This window comes from Pararge aegeria, chromosome Z, assembly GCF_905163445.1.
Source record: "Pararge aegeria chromosome Z, ilParAegt1.1, whole genome shotgun sequence".
Classification (NCBI taxonomy): Eukaryota; Metazoa; Arthropoda; class Insecta; order Lepidoptera; family Nymphalidae; genus Pararge; species Pararge aegeria.
The window spans coordinates 21,411,931-21,428,422 of record NC_053208.1 but is presented as its reverse complement, the minus strand read 5'-3'; the positions used below and the strand labels follow the sequence as shown (position 1 = coordinate 21,428,422).

General features: G+C 35.1%; 1 protein-coding gene across 7 annotated transcripts in view; it reads right to left on the bottom strand.

The window, feature by feature from the left end:
- The window catches only part of LOC120636068 (CCR4-NOT transcription complex subunit 1), a 45,088-nt gene that overhangs the window by 15,117 nt on the left and 13,479 nt on the right, over positions 1-16,492 (bottom strand). For 2 of the 7 annotated variants that reach the window (XM_039907343.1, XM_039907346.1), the window contains exons 6-15: positions 16,080-16,481; positions 10,656-10,832; positions 9,251-9,499; positions 7,728-8,030; positions 6,766-7,143; positions 6,065-6,211; positions 5,194-5,328; positions 1,916-1,933; positions 1,372-1,800; positions 355-539 (exon numbers count right to left, since the gene is read on the bottom strand). In XM_039907343.1, the coding sequence (XP_039763277.1) occupies positions 355-539; positions 1,372-1,800; positions 1,916-1,933; positions 5,194-5,328; positions 6,065-6,211; positions 6,766-7,143; positions 7,728-8,030; positions 9,251-9,499; positions 10,656-10,832; positions 16,080-16,481 (2,423 nt within the window). The remainder of the gene's footprint in view (positions 1-354; positions 540-1,371; positions 1,801-1,915; positions 1,934-5,193; positions 5,329-6,064; positions 6,212-6,765; positions 7,144-7,727; positions 8,031-9,250; positions 9,500-10,655; positions 10,833-16,079; positions 16,482-16,492) is intronic. The other 5 variants (XM_039907347.1, XM_039907345.1, XM_039907349.1 and 2 more) reach the window with 3 other exon arrangements.

The following is a 16,492-nucleotide window of genomic DNA, read 5'->3' as shown; positions in this document are numbered from 1 at the left end:
GTGAGAGAACGATGAAATTTGAATAAATCTTGCAAGTCTTTTATCTAATTCACGTTATCGAAGTTATTGAAAAAAATCGATAACAAGTTTTTTAAAATAAAAATTAGATGTGGTTCTTATGAACACGATTCTCAAAAGTTTTTCTAGTTTATCCATACTAATGTCATAAATCTATAAGTGTGTTTGTTTGCTTGTAAGTGTGTCCTAAATTTACGCTATATCTAAACAACTTGAATTTTTGCATAGAGTTAGTTGAAAGTGTTAATACTAAACTCAATAAATTTGACAATAAGGTTACGGGAGGTGTCACTAATGAACACAGGCCAATCACTTTGCGCTTTAAAATTAACTCACCTTCCCTCGTAGTCAAAGTCAACAGTAAAGTTTTGGAATATATCCATATGCGCTGAGTGGGCTATGGTCGTCATGTTCGGTGTTTGCCCTTTCGACCTTATGTGGGCTATGGCTTGCGTGCCCACGTATAGCACAACTGCGTTCATCAGCTGGCTATTATACCTGCGTCCGGGCTCGTTTACCACCTGTCGACCGGTTCATACATATTTTAGAATGACAATACAATTGTTTCTAAATTGACAACAGTTCATTTGTTTTATACCATTTTTCAATATTGCATAACATTGGAAGAAACTAATAACTGGAAACCGTGATGAGCTCTGTCATGGCCGGTGCTTACAATCCACTGGCTCACTACCTACAGTCACGAGTGCAGTTGCACGTCCCACCCGTATCTTGTCCGTCACAAGGCTACTCGATTGACATCCACCCCCACGCTTGTGTACGTGAGATGTGTATCTTTTTAATAGATACATACACAACAAAGTCGATGGTTTATATTAAACGCGAATAGATTAAAAAAAAAAGTCATGGGAAGTCATTAATATTCTCATTGCTCCTCATATCAAGAACGGAAGGTTAGAGGCTTTCGAAAGTCGAATTTTAAAATTCCATTATTATTCACTAATTGTAAGTGTGAACCATCTAATTGGTCCGGTGTAAAGGTTCGTATGACATAAATCTTGGATATCATACGTGACAAAATATAAAATTTTCAGAAAACAGTGAAATTAATTGTAGCTAACGCTATTTACTGTACACAAGAAGTGTACTAATTGTACGCAAATGAACTTGTCATGAACTGTAACAGAATTGTTGTCAATTTAGTACAGCTATATTTATAAAGCTCCACTAACCAGCACGTAAAATCATGCATTTCAAAATAGCAATTCTACTTCATACACCAATGACATAATAAACCTCATCTGTGGGTCTATTAACCAAATTATGAGAAGTTACCTTCCTATGTTTGCATATAAAATTTCCGCACGAGCCACTACTAATGATATAATTCACCTGCATGTTACTACGCAGCTCCGATAGGAAAGTCACAGGCGCTCTGGCCTTTAAGTACGCGTCCAAATCCTTCTTGAACTGCGACGCGGGGATGATCGTCGTGTAGTTAATGACTGCACGCGGCGCCAAACTGATCTCCGCCAACAGATCCACTTTTAGATTCGGCGTGAACGGATCCGGCAGTCTCATGTTCCTCGGGAAGGCAGACAGGATGAGATTCCTCATCTGTATGCAATTCGGCGGGATCTCATCGCAGAAGCCGTAGTGGTAATCGCACAGGAACTCTGGGAAGTCGTGCAGCAACACTAGCAACACTTTCAGACTACCCTTGTACAGCATCATGACCGGTGTGGCTAACTCCGTGTTACGTAGGAACGGGTCGAGGAACTTGAAAAGGTCGATAAGTAGCGTCGAATACATTCCCCAGCCCTGGCAACAGTCAACGTTTAGTATCTGTCCACACCGAAAAACACACAAAAACAATAAAAGCGATGATCAAGCAATGATATCAAAAGCAACATTGAACAATAAGAATTTAAAATACCAATACTTCCATGATAGACTTCAAATTAAAAGGATAGACATGAAAGAGAAAACAATATAATTATAATTTATTGTCAATTAAAAGGAAGTACAATTAGGTATTTTTTACATACACATAAAATGGTTTCGGGATTTTGATCAAAATGGCGGCAGGTTGCTATGCCAAATTGGTTCTATCCCCTTTATGTCTTTTCACACACTTCATGGCAATCGTGTTGACATTGCAATGCATTAAAAATTTAGGCGTTTTAGACGTTGACGCAGAGTTTGGGAGCATCGTTGGCGACCAGTAATAAAGGAAAAGGTAATGAAAGTATTGGTACCGTAGCGGTATAAATACCTCCATTTTTTATAATATTGCATTTCATGGTTAGCTACGAGCGATCGCCAACGGTGCCGCCACGTGGTCTTTGTATTCAGAATCTTCGTTATCATGGAAATATATTGTTATAACGAGCAACTTCATTTCGCCAACCCCGTAAGTCTACGGCTCCCCCCCAAATGCAAACTAAATAAGTAATCGAATGGACTACGTTTTGGCAAAATAAAGTTAAACAAAATGTTAGTTCTCGAATTATGCAATAGCCACATACAGCGCTATATCACAATCCGTATTTGTTAGTAATGTCCAAGTACGTTAGCAAGCGACATGGCTACCGTGCTATTGACAAAATCGTTAAGTATACAGTTAATTTTCTCAATGATGACCACGTGATTATGTTGTCAAATAGTGTGTGTGAAGACACTCTTGTTAAATGTTAATACTGATCGCAAATTTGACAGTACTCAAAATACTAAATAGAAAGTAGCTTTCCAATGAAACAATTTGCAATTTCAGTACTCAAAGATACGTTTCCTCGAAAGACTCGTATTATGCGATCAGCATTAGTGTCATATACAATGATACGCTAAAAGGCCTAAATACGGTTTAAAAACCACCACATCAGTTCTGAGCTTTTTATATATGCCTTTTCAAAAGTCATAATAGGCATGATGACAGTAAGAAAGAATCTGTAAAACATTGCATTTATTTTATCATATAATTTTTTATTTTTGAAAAAATATTTCATTTTATTCGAAGCGAGATGTTGTTTATTTTCGAAAAATAAAACTGCAAAATCTAGCGATCCGCCATAAAAGGTTTAAAGCCCAATGACGTCACGTCTATATAACCATAATTTTGTATCGCTTGAAATATCTGCACTTGTTATTTTCGTAAATAGATTAGATTTGTGTTATCAATACTTAAATCAATAATCTTTAGCTATGGAACAAGGACTTACTAGGGCAGATTTCTTTCTCTCATTTGCCTATGACGTCACGACTACAGTCATGAAATATGACCGCTTTCGCAGGAAATATTTTTTTAAATATAATTTTCAATTTTTTTTTTTTTTTTACATTATATCTATCTGCCATCGGCTTTTCCAGCGATAATCAGATTGTATGATTACATGCTGTTTGATTTTGAGGGGTATTCCAGTGTATATCCTCCCCATTAGAGTTAATTATGGTCCGATAAGTGAAGCTTTATCTTTCGTCCAAGTCTAGTATATGCCATCTTTTCAGACGTTTAGTTTTTGTGTCTGTAAGCAGTCTCTGTGCCAAGATATTGGGATGTTTCTCGAGTCTGAGCTTGTGTTTCTTGGAGTATTTGTTCATTTCCTTGACAATTTTTATGCACAAAACCTTTTATTTCTTCATAAATTAGATATTTCATGGAAATATATTTCCGAACATCATAGTGCAGTTTTGCAAAATTAGTCATAATGCCTATACATATTAAATATTTGTATGTTAGGTAAATATGCTTATCAATTAAACTGAGAAGCCAAAAAGTGCTCAGACGCTAATGTGGTTCGATCTAGCATACATTGGACGTAATCTGGGCGAGTATATAATTTTGTTAAAATGTCCGTCATTACAGCATACTTTTTCGTGTACTAATATCGGTAAAGTTGATATAGAGTAAAAATGTTAGCGTCCTGAGTGGCACTTATTGCATTAACAAATTATTGTATATTCATTTTAAAATTTTTCCCAATGTCGTAAGACAACAACATCGTATACAAACCTACAAACGGTGAGCATTGTATTGTTACTAGCTTGATAACACAGTATCAATCATTACCAGAAGAACGTAGAGAAAAGATTAAGTGCCCAAGTTTGCCCTAATACATTTTTATACGCGTCTAAATATACCAATGTAAAGAGAGCCTTCGGTGAATCAAAATTTGTTGTTTTAGGCAGCAAACAATGTTTTAGAAGAGTTCGGAGATAGTGGGAACATCTTGCTATCTTTCTCACACGCACCCAATGGCGGTGACATAACGGTTAAGGACCAAACTCACACACTTCTAATTAAGTCTAATTTATTTTTGGGATTTATATTATATACTTTGATAGTAGCATACAAGGTCAGTTAGAAAATTAGACATCTCAAACTACTCTTAAATATTATTACTTATAATCGATTTAACATAAGTTATTATAATTTTAAATAATAAATTTCAATTTCCATATAAAAGTAACCTAAAAATTGCCAGCCCTGATTAGTTGTAATAAATTGAAATTTTATTAATAACCAAAATGCCATGTGTGGAATTTTCTACCTACGTTTACGTATTGGATCGCGTGAAGCTACGATTTGTATGAACGCTAGGGCGCCGTCTAGTGACGTAGGTAAGAAATCTCATGACAGTCACCCAGGCGCTTTTTCTGTTCATGTAGTAATCCACATTTTGAAAACAAAAAAATTATCACAATCATTTCTGTAAAAGTATTGAGCTTGGAAAAGAGTTGTAGTACAAAAGTTTTCACTAGTATGAATACCTTTCCAATTTGCCTTGTATATATTTGCAATATAAGCAAACCCAGATTACGTCAATAATAAAACCGAATAATTGATGAGAATAAAAGGACAGACAGACATAAGTCAGGACAAAATTATTTTTGAAATTGATTAATTAATATTATATAATAATACATGTGGCCTATATTGTTGCGAAAACATTGTGTGTGAAATCTGTCCACAGTTATCTTCAGAAGCGCGTTTCACAGTATAAAGAAGAAATTATTGGATATACGCGGACCGAATCCAGTTAATGTCGTTCTCCGTATTAAGTTTTTTACGAAATAATGTACCATATCCTATATTTGGACTAAAATAGGATTAAACAAACTGGTCTAGACTTATGTCTGATTTTAATAGATAGTTAGTTCATAGTTATTAATCGCTATGATGATCGTCTACATGGATGGCAACGGGTTGATATATACCTTTTGCTGCGGCGTGACCGCTAGCACTCTGTTTATAAAGGCTCTGTGCGCAACTATTTCGAGCCACGCGTAGCAGAAACCGGGTGCAACGCTAGGTCTTACGATCCGTAAAGTGTGGCAGAAAGCTGTAAGAACCTGTAACACGAGATAAAAATTTGGCAGAACATGCTGGTATTGTATGCTACAATAGCACTTAATGGTAAGTGATGAAGCAGTCTAAAGTAGAGCGCGCTTGTCCAGAAGATGTCTTTTCACTCTTGATTTGAAGGTACTCATATTGTAGGTACTGCGGAAAATGGAAGCTAGAAGGGAATTCTAGATCCTTGCGGTGCGAATCAGAAACGAAGATACGTACGAAGAAAGCGCTTCGTACGCGTCCATGGTATATCAACCACGTCCATGGTATTCGATGGTAAAAAGGTATGGGGGGGGACAAGATCAAACAGTTCTTGAGCATACTCCCCGAAATATATCTCATAGAAAACTGAAAGGCAGATCATGCTCAAAACGCTGAAGTATATAATAAAGAATAATATTGATGAAGATGAAGAATTTATCATCGCTTCTCACGTAATTGTCTTCAAAATTTCGTATTATGTATCTAGCACATAAATGATGATTTGAAGGCTTTCGTGGCGGTCACAAATATTGATATGCAAAGATCTACACTATAACAATCAAGTTGAGTTGGTAGATTCACTACAAACAGACTTCAAAAGTGCTTATAAACTAGGCCTACTTGAAATAAATGAAATTTGACAATCAATAGAGAGCAATAAACCAGATCTCTTCTTCTTGTTGTAAAACTATAGTGTTTTTTTTCTGTCTTTTATTACTAACTTAATTAATAACTAATAGTTTGTCGTGTTACCTGATAGTTCATGGACTCTAGAACAGGTTCTGCCATATTCATATCGAGGAACAATATTAGGAGCAGTCGATGATACGGGAGTTGTTGGAAGTTTGCACCATGCTCTTCTTGGTCTTGAAGCAAGCAGCCCGCTATGATTCCCAATATCTGGAACGGATTTTAACAGCCACTTTTGATAAAAGTAAACTCTTGGCATATAAACACGCTAAGTGAGAAAGCTGTTGCACTTAAAGATTCATTATTATACATTTTGTAATAACTCGGCATACATGTTGGGTACTGTCTGGTGATTTTACTCATACTAAGCTAAACTTAAGGGCGATATTAATTCCATTGATAAGAACCATCAAAATTACAACCTAAATACCAAAGTATTAAATAGTTGTTACGAGTATCTTTGAAAACAAAACTGAATTCTTTTCACCCCACTGTACCGGCCTTTACATTAAGATCTCATCTAGGTTAAATTCGTAACGGATTTACTTAACTAACTATGAACTATTAACATCTATTTAGCTATTTAAATCTATTTGAGTTTCTTGAAAAAATATTTTTAGTATTGTGACCAAATTTTGTAATATATAATAAATAATGTTTTTAAATCAAATAATTAAACAATTTGTTCAAAGCCACTAAAAACAAAGTAAAGAAGTAACGAATGATTAGCTATTTTAATTTTAGAATCTATCAAACATACAAACCTTGTTCAGCAAGTTGAGTTTCGGTGTAGGGTTGCCAGTGTCCGCTGTATTCTTTATCAGTAATGAGACGAGTTTGATAAACGAATCGCACATCGCGTAATACTTGTCCCTCTTTGGTGGCACCGGAGGGGGATTCATTCTATCCTCAGTGAGAAGTTGGTATACATTCTCGATACACATCTGTGTGGCAATGCGGAAGAATCGGGTTATCATGTCATCGGATTTGAGGATGCCATTCATGTTCATCCTATGCACGTAAATGTTGAAGTTCTGCCCGAGCTCGATCTCCGTAAGCGGACTCAGAAGGATGTTCCTCCATTCGCGGAGAAGATTCTCCGTTTTCTCTTGGAGACCATGGGGGTCGTCGTATTCGCGGGACTGCAAACAAAATAACTTTTTTATAATTTTAAAATTTTTATTAGTGTTTCTACCAACACTTAGAGGAATTATGAATTTTATAAATTTAAGATGCATATAAAAAAATTCTGAAGCGACAGCATCTGAAACTTCCGTCTCTCTGGCAATCTCGGCTTGAGCGCTTTAACCATTCAAACTACGGCTTTCCTACTGCCGATGCCGAAATTAGTATATGCATTTTATATGAGTCTAATACAATAATATATTTACTAAAATAATAAAGATAATCTTAATAGAAGCACAACATTTTTACCCTTCAAAAGATTTTCATGACATTATTGATAAAATAGAACTCGTAAGATATTCTAAGTTGACAATAATGTTCTCAAGATGATCTCGCTAAACCTGCTGTAGATTGTTTTAACGGAAACTTTAAAAACTATACTTCCCGCAACAATTAACAATTAACAATTGTCCTTGAAGGCATCTATAATGGATATAAGATTTTTTTTTTGTGAAGGAAACACGAAAATTATAGGTCAATTATAGTCTAGAAATCGTAGTGACTAGAATAATATAAAAATTTAAAAGCTACCGAAACTTACTCGTACTTGTAAAATGCCACTATGGATGTGAGAAGTGGGGCCCAACGGCGACCTTTCTCCTAAGAAGCTGCTTGGGTCTTGATTGATTCGAATCGTCTCGATCAGTGTGGTGAGGCCTTCCGGCGGAGGCCTGGTCTGTGCCGTCAACCTAACCAGTGTGTCTGTGCAGTGGTACAGGTCGGATTCTGTAGCGTATATGTCGTTACGGTCGTCGACTAGGTACAGTTGCACCAGTTGCATGGCGAAGGAAACCGCCACGTAGTTGTTACCGTTGTCCATGAGCTGCGCTAGCGCAAGATCGTACTAAAATGTGGAAAACTGTGTTATATAAAATTTTCATAAATCCGTACATAAATAACGAGCGTCGGGCAGTTATTGTTGCCCGACCTTTTGAAGTACTCTAAGTCTAAGGTTGGCCGCAAATTAGATACTACTACTTTAACATTTAGTGGCTGCAGATTTTGTATTCGTGGACTCGAACACTGATAGCCGAAAGACCTAAACACAAAACGAGGTGTCAAAAAAGTTGCTTAACCTACTTTTCAGTAGTTTCTGCAATAGTCGCGATAAAATAAGTTAGCACTTTTAAAAATCACTAACCTAACAGCAAGAGCAAAGGCAACAATACCATTGGTATGACACTGAATATGTGTTAACGTGACAATAATTACTACAAGTAATTGAAATTTATTTTACTGAATATAAATAATTTTCAAAAAAAAAACTCCTTTTCGTACTGATGCGTCACATGCTGTCATCATCCATTTAATTTAGTTTCGCTACATACTCAATAAATGTATCAGATTAAATTATTTCATTCAGATCATTTCAACAAGTTAGTTCCTTTTTACTATCAGATTTTGGCTGGTAGTACCTTAAGTTACGAGCAAAATATCTTGTCAAACCGTTCAAATGATTCGAGCATCTGAAAAATCGGACAAGCAACTAAAAGTTGATGTACTATGGTTGGCTATTTTAGTTACTGAAAAATAACTGAGTTACTATCGCTCAAGAGATAGCCGCCAATGTGCGACCAGACTAGCCTTAGTTCCTTTAAACGAGTATGCATTTAACAAGACAGCAAAAAAAAAACATTTAGATGGCAACGTACGTAAAATAAGCTAAGTATAAACGGTATGAAACATTACCGAACACTGTCACAACATTGAATGTGAAACTGCTTTGTGTAAGACAAAGAAGATAAATTTAAAACATAAGTATTATAAAATACATTCAAATAGGTTACACTATGCAACCATTGCCAAAACATTAAAGTATTACGTTAGTAGTTTTCACATAAGCCCACGAAAACTGTGAGATAAGAAATTTTTTCTCGCATCAACGGGTAATATTTTGTACTTGAATTCCCGAATTAGCGCAACTATATCAAAAATTAATTTAACTTGAAACTGTTCTAAAACATCTTCAATTTAGTGTTGTTAATGATTTGCGACAGTAATAAAGTATTAGTATTATGTAACTGCGAATAATTTTGCGTTTAAAAGTCTAGTACTAAATACAACCTGCGGCAAGTTGATAAGATGGTTTCTGACAAGGCAATCGATGGCCTCCAAATTGTACTTGAGCTCATCCCTGCACTCGGTCACACAGTATGTAATCTGTTTGGTAGTCCACACGTGGCCGTAGACTCTATTATCCTCCAATAGCTTGAGCACCCGAAGGTGGATGTCACGGTACCGAGTCATTAGTTCAACATGTTCAGCGCTAGCTCCACTCTGGACGATGTGACCATCCAAAAGGCCCTCCACAGCCTGTGTCAAGAAATGTTACCACATAATACATTTGATATTATATTATTGCATATTCACTATGGATACTGATAGCTCACAATAAGTGAAACGAGCTGATGGAAATGGCACAACCCTAAGATTTCGCAGTATTTCCATTCAGTCAGAATCAATATTTTATTCCTCGACAAGATAGCCCTTGACGGCAATCTCAACTGTCGGAAGTGTATGCAGTCTAAGATGGTAACGGTGTAGCCTTTAAGAGGAATGGCAATAATACTAAACTCTTATCGGTTTCTACAAGTCATCATACCGCACAGATAAGGGCGATGCCTCATTAGTGCGTTGCGAAGTCGCAACGGATCAGCGCAACGTACACCTGCGTAGAAACGACGCACAACTAGTACGTAGTGTCCGTGTGTGTAAACAGCAATCGTGGTGGATTTGCTGTAATTTTTGAAGTTCCGAAACTCTTCATCAGATTTATATACATAATAAGTACTAAGCCAAAAGTTTTTGGTAGATTTATTATGATATTCTAGACACAGATATCTAGTTAGGAATCAAATATTCACCCAAACATACGGCCAAATTTTCTTTTTAAATAATAATTTTACGTGTATATAAATTAATTTGTATATATGTATGTTATATAACCTTGGCTGTAAGTGGGTTAAATGTATAACTAATGTATGTGTCCTTATAGTAAATAAATAAATAAATACTCGTTTAATATCAACGAGGAACTTAGACATAGAGATAACATTTTTGCTGTTGCCATAGCAATCAGTGATCACACTTGACTTCAAATGTAAACAGCTGAGGTAATGGTTGTCACTGCGTATTTTTTATGACAACATTGTACAATTATTTCTGTAAAGGTATTGATTAACTAAGCGGTGATAGCTTAGTGGTTATGTCAAGTTCGAACCCCAGCACGCACCTCTAACGTTTCGATATTATATGCGTTGTAACCAATTAAATATCCCTCTTGCGGTAATAAAAACATCGAGACAAAATCTTCATGTCTGAGAGTTCTCGATAATGTTTTCAAAGAAGTCCATGAATCCGCACTTGGCTAGCATTGTGGTCTAGGGCCTTATCCCTTAAAACAATACCCCATTAGCTTAATACCCCCTATCCAAGAAGCCTTATATATATATTTATTTATTTTACATACCCTCTGGAGAAGAGTGAAGCCAGAGACAATATCGCGATTACGTCTGGCCATGGCGAGAGAATCAAAAAGCTTGTGCATATTAGTAGCTTGAACTGCGAATGTAGGGATCTGCACCGCAGTCGAGAGGAATAGTTCCGCGGAAGTCATCAACGTAGTCATTTCGTCGTGTCCATAAACCTATAGTAACATACGTATATATATTAAAAAATCACATTAATAGGAATCATAGTCACACTATTATGAAAAATAACTTAGTAATGAATCATAAGTCACATGAGTTTGAATTAAATCACACATAAAATATTTTGTTTCATTCGAAATTAAGGCCTAGCTGCGATAAAAGATGGAAGCGCGCCAACCTATGAAGGGTTTGTTATTTTCTTGCCCCCTTAGTGGTGCGTGTTTGCCAGCAAAGGCCTTGGTACCTAAGCCAATTTAGAAATTAGACAACGCACAAAGTGTCGGAAAAGGCGTTAAAATACATATTGTTGTTAAAACACAAATAATATTAATCATTTTATCTACTTATATCTTAAAATCTTGATTATAAGTTCAATATGATTGAATATTATCACTAACGTATATCTTTAGTTTGAAAAAATATATAATGTATTATTATCAAAATAATGCTACAATGATTTTTCCATCTAAGAACATCACCCCGAATAAGATTTAAAAAATTTAATTTTGGACCTTTTGCGGATTTTAAAATATAAGTTTAAATAAAGTAGTATATAAAACTTCATACTATCAGGTATTGGAAACATTATGTATTACTATTAAAATTTGTCATTTAATAAGATCTGTTATGCAAAGTTTCATAAACTACTATTAGTTAATAAATAACTTAAATACGAACAAGAAATGTTAGCCAAGATAAAATATAATAAAATATTAAATTAAAAGTTAAAAGAAGCGTAGAACATAATAGAATAATAATATGATACAAGGGCGTGATAGTGGTAATTAAAGTCGAAGCACATATTGTAACCCGAGTTGTCATAGTGCTGAGAGCTTAATTATCAATGTACAATACTACATTTTTCAATCCTTTGTAACTAGGGAAATGAAATATGCTTGATTGTTTTCAATGGATGATGATAAATGATAATCGAAATTGTTTTATTCAAGAATTATGATAATTTAATGTGAATGAGGAATGTCATGAAAATCGGCGATAAGGGAGATAATAGAGCTACACTGATGCGCCATATTTTTGCCATGACAACACTGGCTATATCTTCTACTTTCTTGCGATTCGCTTTAGGTAAGTTTGCCTCTCAGGTACTTCGCTGGTCTACTGTTAGCAGATTTAAATACAGAACACAAGGCCCTGTCCTTGCTGCCAAAACTACGTAGCCCCAGCCAACTACCGTGGCTCGCAGAGCAGAGGTTAGCGATAAGCCTAGGTCATCTTGTATCCTACGAGATAGATCAATCTCGCGAGGCATTCGAAGTGAGAAACCATTGGAATTATTAAGTTAGTAAGTGCAGTGCTTTTTTAGTTGCAATCTTGACAACTACGCAATAAGTATTTCAGAACAGCAAACTTACGTAACGCGAACTAGGCAAAAATACCTCGACTAGGCACGCTTGCGTTTGAATGAAATATAGGGTTTATAAGAATTATGATAAGGTCAGAGCTTTGTGTGCCAGCTACCCTTCTCGTTCCAGATAGCAAAGTAGCTAGAATTCAATCTAGATTCATTATAACGTTATAAATCTTCAAAAGACCTTGTTTCTGCTAAATATCGATAAAATGTTTAAAACCTTGCCGCGGTAATAGCTTTAACCGAACAAAAAATTGCACAGACGCTAAGTCGTCATTAAGTCTTCTAAAGTAGCTTGGTACACGTTAAACGTCGATAAACCTATTTTAATTTCATACATTTCGTAGGCAAGGAAATTTTATTTCCAGTAACTGCCATAGTCGTACTAAATATAATATACTGAGGATAACTAGGAAATATCGGGATTTCGCAAATTAAAATAATTTATTGTATATAAAATATATTGTATTGGCTGCACCAAACTTTTAGTCCGGTCGAAACATAGATAGCTATTTGTACCTTGTTCAGACAATGCCGCGAAGTGACGCGGAGACGCGGAGCGCGATGCCCTTGTAGTGCCAACTCCCACTTAAGCCATGAAGATAGCACGAGATTATATTCTACTAAGTACTTATCTGCGTCCCACGACTTCACCTGCCTCCACTTCTGTCGTTCCTTTGCGCATAAGGTATTTGTCTCCAAAACGTAACTAAGTCTGTATCATTAAAATAGGGTTAGCGGATATAAGTGTGGATTACAATAATTTATTGCATCATTTACTGAGGTTTTCTCTCACACACACCGCGGAGTTCTTTTATTTAATTGATCTTAGATTATCAAAATCTTTTAAACCTACAAAATGTATGAGAATTAAAATTGTTCATTTTCATTAAGTTATAGGAACTTTAGAAAAGAGCGTTCAAACAATTTTACTTTTATTTACCGTATCAAATTAATTTTCCGCGAAAAAGTTTTTTTTTGGGTTGTGTGGGTGATATTAAAGCACTACAAATCGGCCATGGCAAGGCAAGCGAAATTTAATCACTTAATTACTTAAATACAACTTAAAAAAAAACAACTAATTAATCAACACAGAATCATAAAATACATTAAATAGTTATACTAAGTGTAGATATAAATACATATTATTATATCTGCTTAGTGTAATGTTAACTATAATTCAGCGGTTTTTCTGGAACTAGTTTTTAACTCTTGTAAAACAAGAATGCTTTAATTTCTTTCATGTAAATCTTTTAAGTAAATCGAAATAATCGTGCCCATATATTGTGCCCTGAAGTGAATCTTAGTTCTTATTATTTAGTTTTTATTATTGTTTCGGATGGACTGGCCATCCTAAGGGATAGCTCAACTGTAATGTGAGCCTTGGTAAGTTGGAGCTTAGTCTGTACGCCCCCGTATCTAATACCCACGGGCGGATCACGTCTTAAATTGGGGAACATATTTCGGCGACATCTTTAGCGATAAGGCCGTCAAATTGTGTCTTCTTCCATAACGCTCTTGTATTTACATATTTGTAAAATTTTATCTTTTAAAACAAAAGTTTATTAATTTATTATTATTTGTATTACTTGTTATATTGTTGATAGTTAAAAAGAAATATACATACATAATTATTAACACACATGCATTAATACATATATATATATACACATATGAGAAATATACTACGTCTCTTTTACAGCGTGCATTCTGATAAAAAGCTAATAAGCAGATAAGCAGTTGAAAAGTGACTTCTTAAAATATGTTGATAGAAAAAAGTCAGCTTTATTTAAAGCCATTATGCCCACCTATAGTACTCTTAAGCCTGTTTTCACTAACGACGGACAAACCAATGTCTAAGTAATGCCTAATCAAAGAAAATTCTTAGGCATTTACCTATCACCAATCTATTTTCACTAGGCAACTCATATAACCTAACTTGTCTATGGTTCTTGCCACGAGATGTGGCATTTTGTGCTTGCATTATTAAAAAAATTTATCATTTGTCAATGGATTTAAGGTTACTAAAAAAAAACAATTTATATTTTTTTCATCTGCCAAGTGCCTGTTTACGAGTCCCCGTAAACATAACGATCCGAGAAATCGGTGTCGTAAATTTAGATGGCGCCTAACGTCGTTAGTCATTACACGAGAGTTTGTGAAACGGTGAAACTATTCGAATCGCCGAAAACATTAGGCATCCGACTAAGGTTATTTCTACGTTTCGTGAAAAGAGGCTAAGTACCTTTAAAGTTTGTATGCATGTTAATCGTTATCGATTTCGTACCATTTAGTACCATCATCTCAAGCAACGTGCTCTTTACTTGTGTGTAGCCAAATTCTGTAAATGTGAGTGAAACAGCGGGATCAATATCGTCCGAGACACGGACGCTGTCGTGATACACAAAAGTGTGTAAGATATTGGTTACTACAAGTATAGCATGCGTAGCTTCGTGAGATAAGTGTACTAAATCGAAAAACTGAAACGTCATACATAGAATTATTTTTTCTTTCAAACTACCCTCTTTTCTATGGCCAGCACATTTGGCTGAAGGTTAAAATTAGAGTTAATAAAACATATGCGACTGTAAAACTAATGCCATTAGGTTAATTTACTTTGATTTTATACACTCGACAATGCCTGAGATTGCGAGCTTGCATATCTTATACATACTTGGATAATGGATTTCAAAGAAATCATATGTTTAGGGTTCACTTAAATCTTCATCAGATCATTAAGATCAGCTAAAGGGCCTTCAAATAAAAAAAAAACATTTCCGAATTTACGGAGATAGGAGAAAAAGCACCTAAACATTGACAGCGCAAAGATAACCACTGCTTTAAGGCCGCTCTCTTCAAAACACGCCTAAAGAATTATTCAACTGAATCCATTTTTGGTCATAACTATGATTATGATTTATAACATGCGTAATTATTTTATAATCATCAAGATATGAGAATTGCTTTAGTGTCTTTTTTTAGTGTTTTATATATCAATAACTAAGAAAATATTTATCGCGTGGTTATAAGTTTTAGAATTAAATTATAAGAAATATTCAGGAACACCCAGTAACTTCATATCTTGTACGTTTATAATAATATTTTTTTAATTGTATAATACTAGATAAATATAATAAGTATTAAAAAAAACCGATCAAAACATGGTTTAAAGCTTGTTTTGGAGAGAACAGCTTTCTTGCCTTTTCAATAAAATTTAAGGAAATTGGAATATGAAAAATGCAAGAATCAAGAAGTTTTTCTTTATGTACATGCCCGACATTGCATACCTAAGCACGCCATTATATATTATATTTTAACAGTTGATAATTGATTTCAATAAATACATTCGAAATATTCATGCATCGATAGGTAATTGAAAGTTATCATATTATTGTTGACAAGAATTTAAGGGACTTTAACGGCATGTACATTTTATAAATCTCTTTTGCTGTTTATTACGCTCTGAATGATATTATAGCCGCTCCAACATTAGAGCGTGCGTGTAAATCAAATCGTCATTCTTTTTGTGTATTTTTTTTTTTATAAACACTGATTTCTCTATAATTGATACCCAAAAATTTGGTGTGTGTGGTTCTCGATATTTTTTATCTTAATAATTAAATTAATTATTTGTTTTATTCGTCAATAACATTTTAAAGCATTTTAACAAGTTCGATAGTTGATTTTAGAAAAATTCTTAATTGCACTTTTATTTAAACGTTTGAAAATCACTAAATGGATTTCTAAGAAATAATCTTTTTATTTTGAACAATAAAAAAAAAAGCTGTTAATCGATGTCCATCTCCAATAACTAACCCCGTGTGCAATACTATTGCATACCGAATGTAATACAAGCCTTATTCGTATTACTTACCTGTGTCTGAGCCACGCCCGGCGCGAACGTCATCTGCGGGATTTGCTCCTGAGTAGGTTTAGGAATAAACATGCCAGCATCGCGCACTGGCATAAAACCTGGGATGTTGCATGCAAACTCCTCGTAAACAATAATCTGCATGTCAGACGGACCGCCGACGCGTAGCCTAACGCGCTCTGGTATCCTTTCTGTTTGGTAAGTAAGTACCATCGGGTCGTAGTAACGTCGACTTTCCTGTCTAGCAATTTTCCTCACTTCGTAATCGTTCATAAGCCTCTTATCGAGCTCGGGTAAGGCTTTTTCGACGGCAGTCTTCTGAATAAAAGCGCAAGCGAGCTCCATGTTTTCCGTCGCGAGAACCGCTGCGGCGCTCTCTATAATGTCCTTCTGTAATGTGTTCAACTAAATTAAAC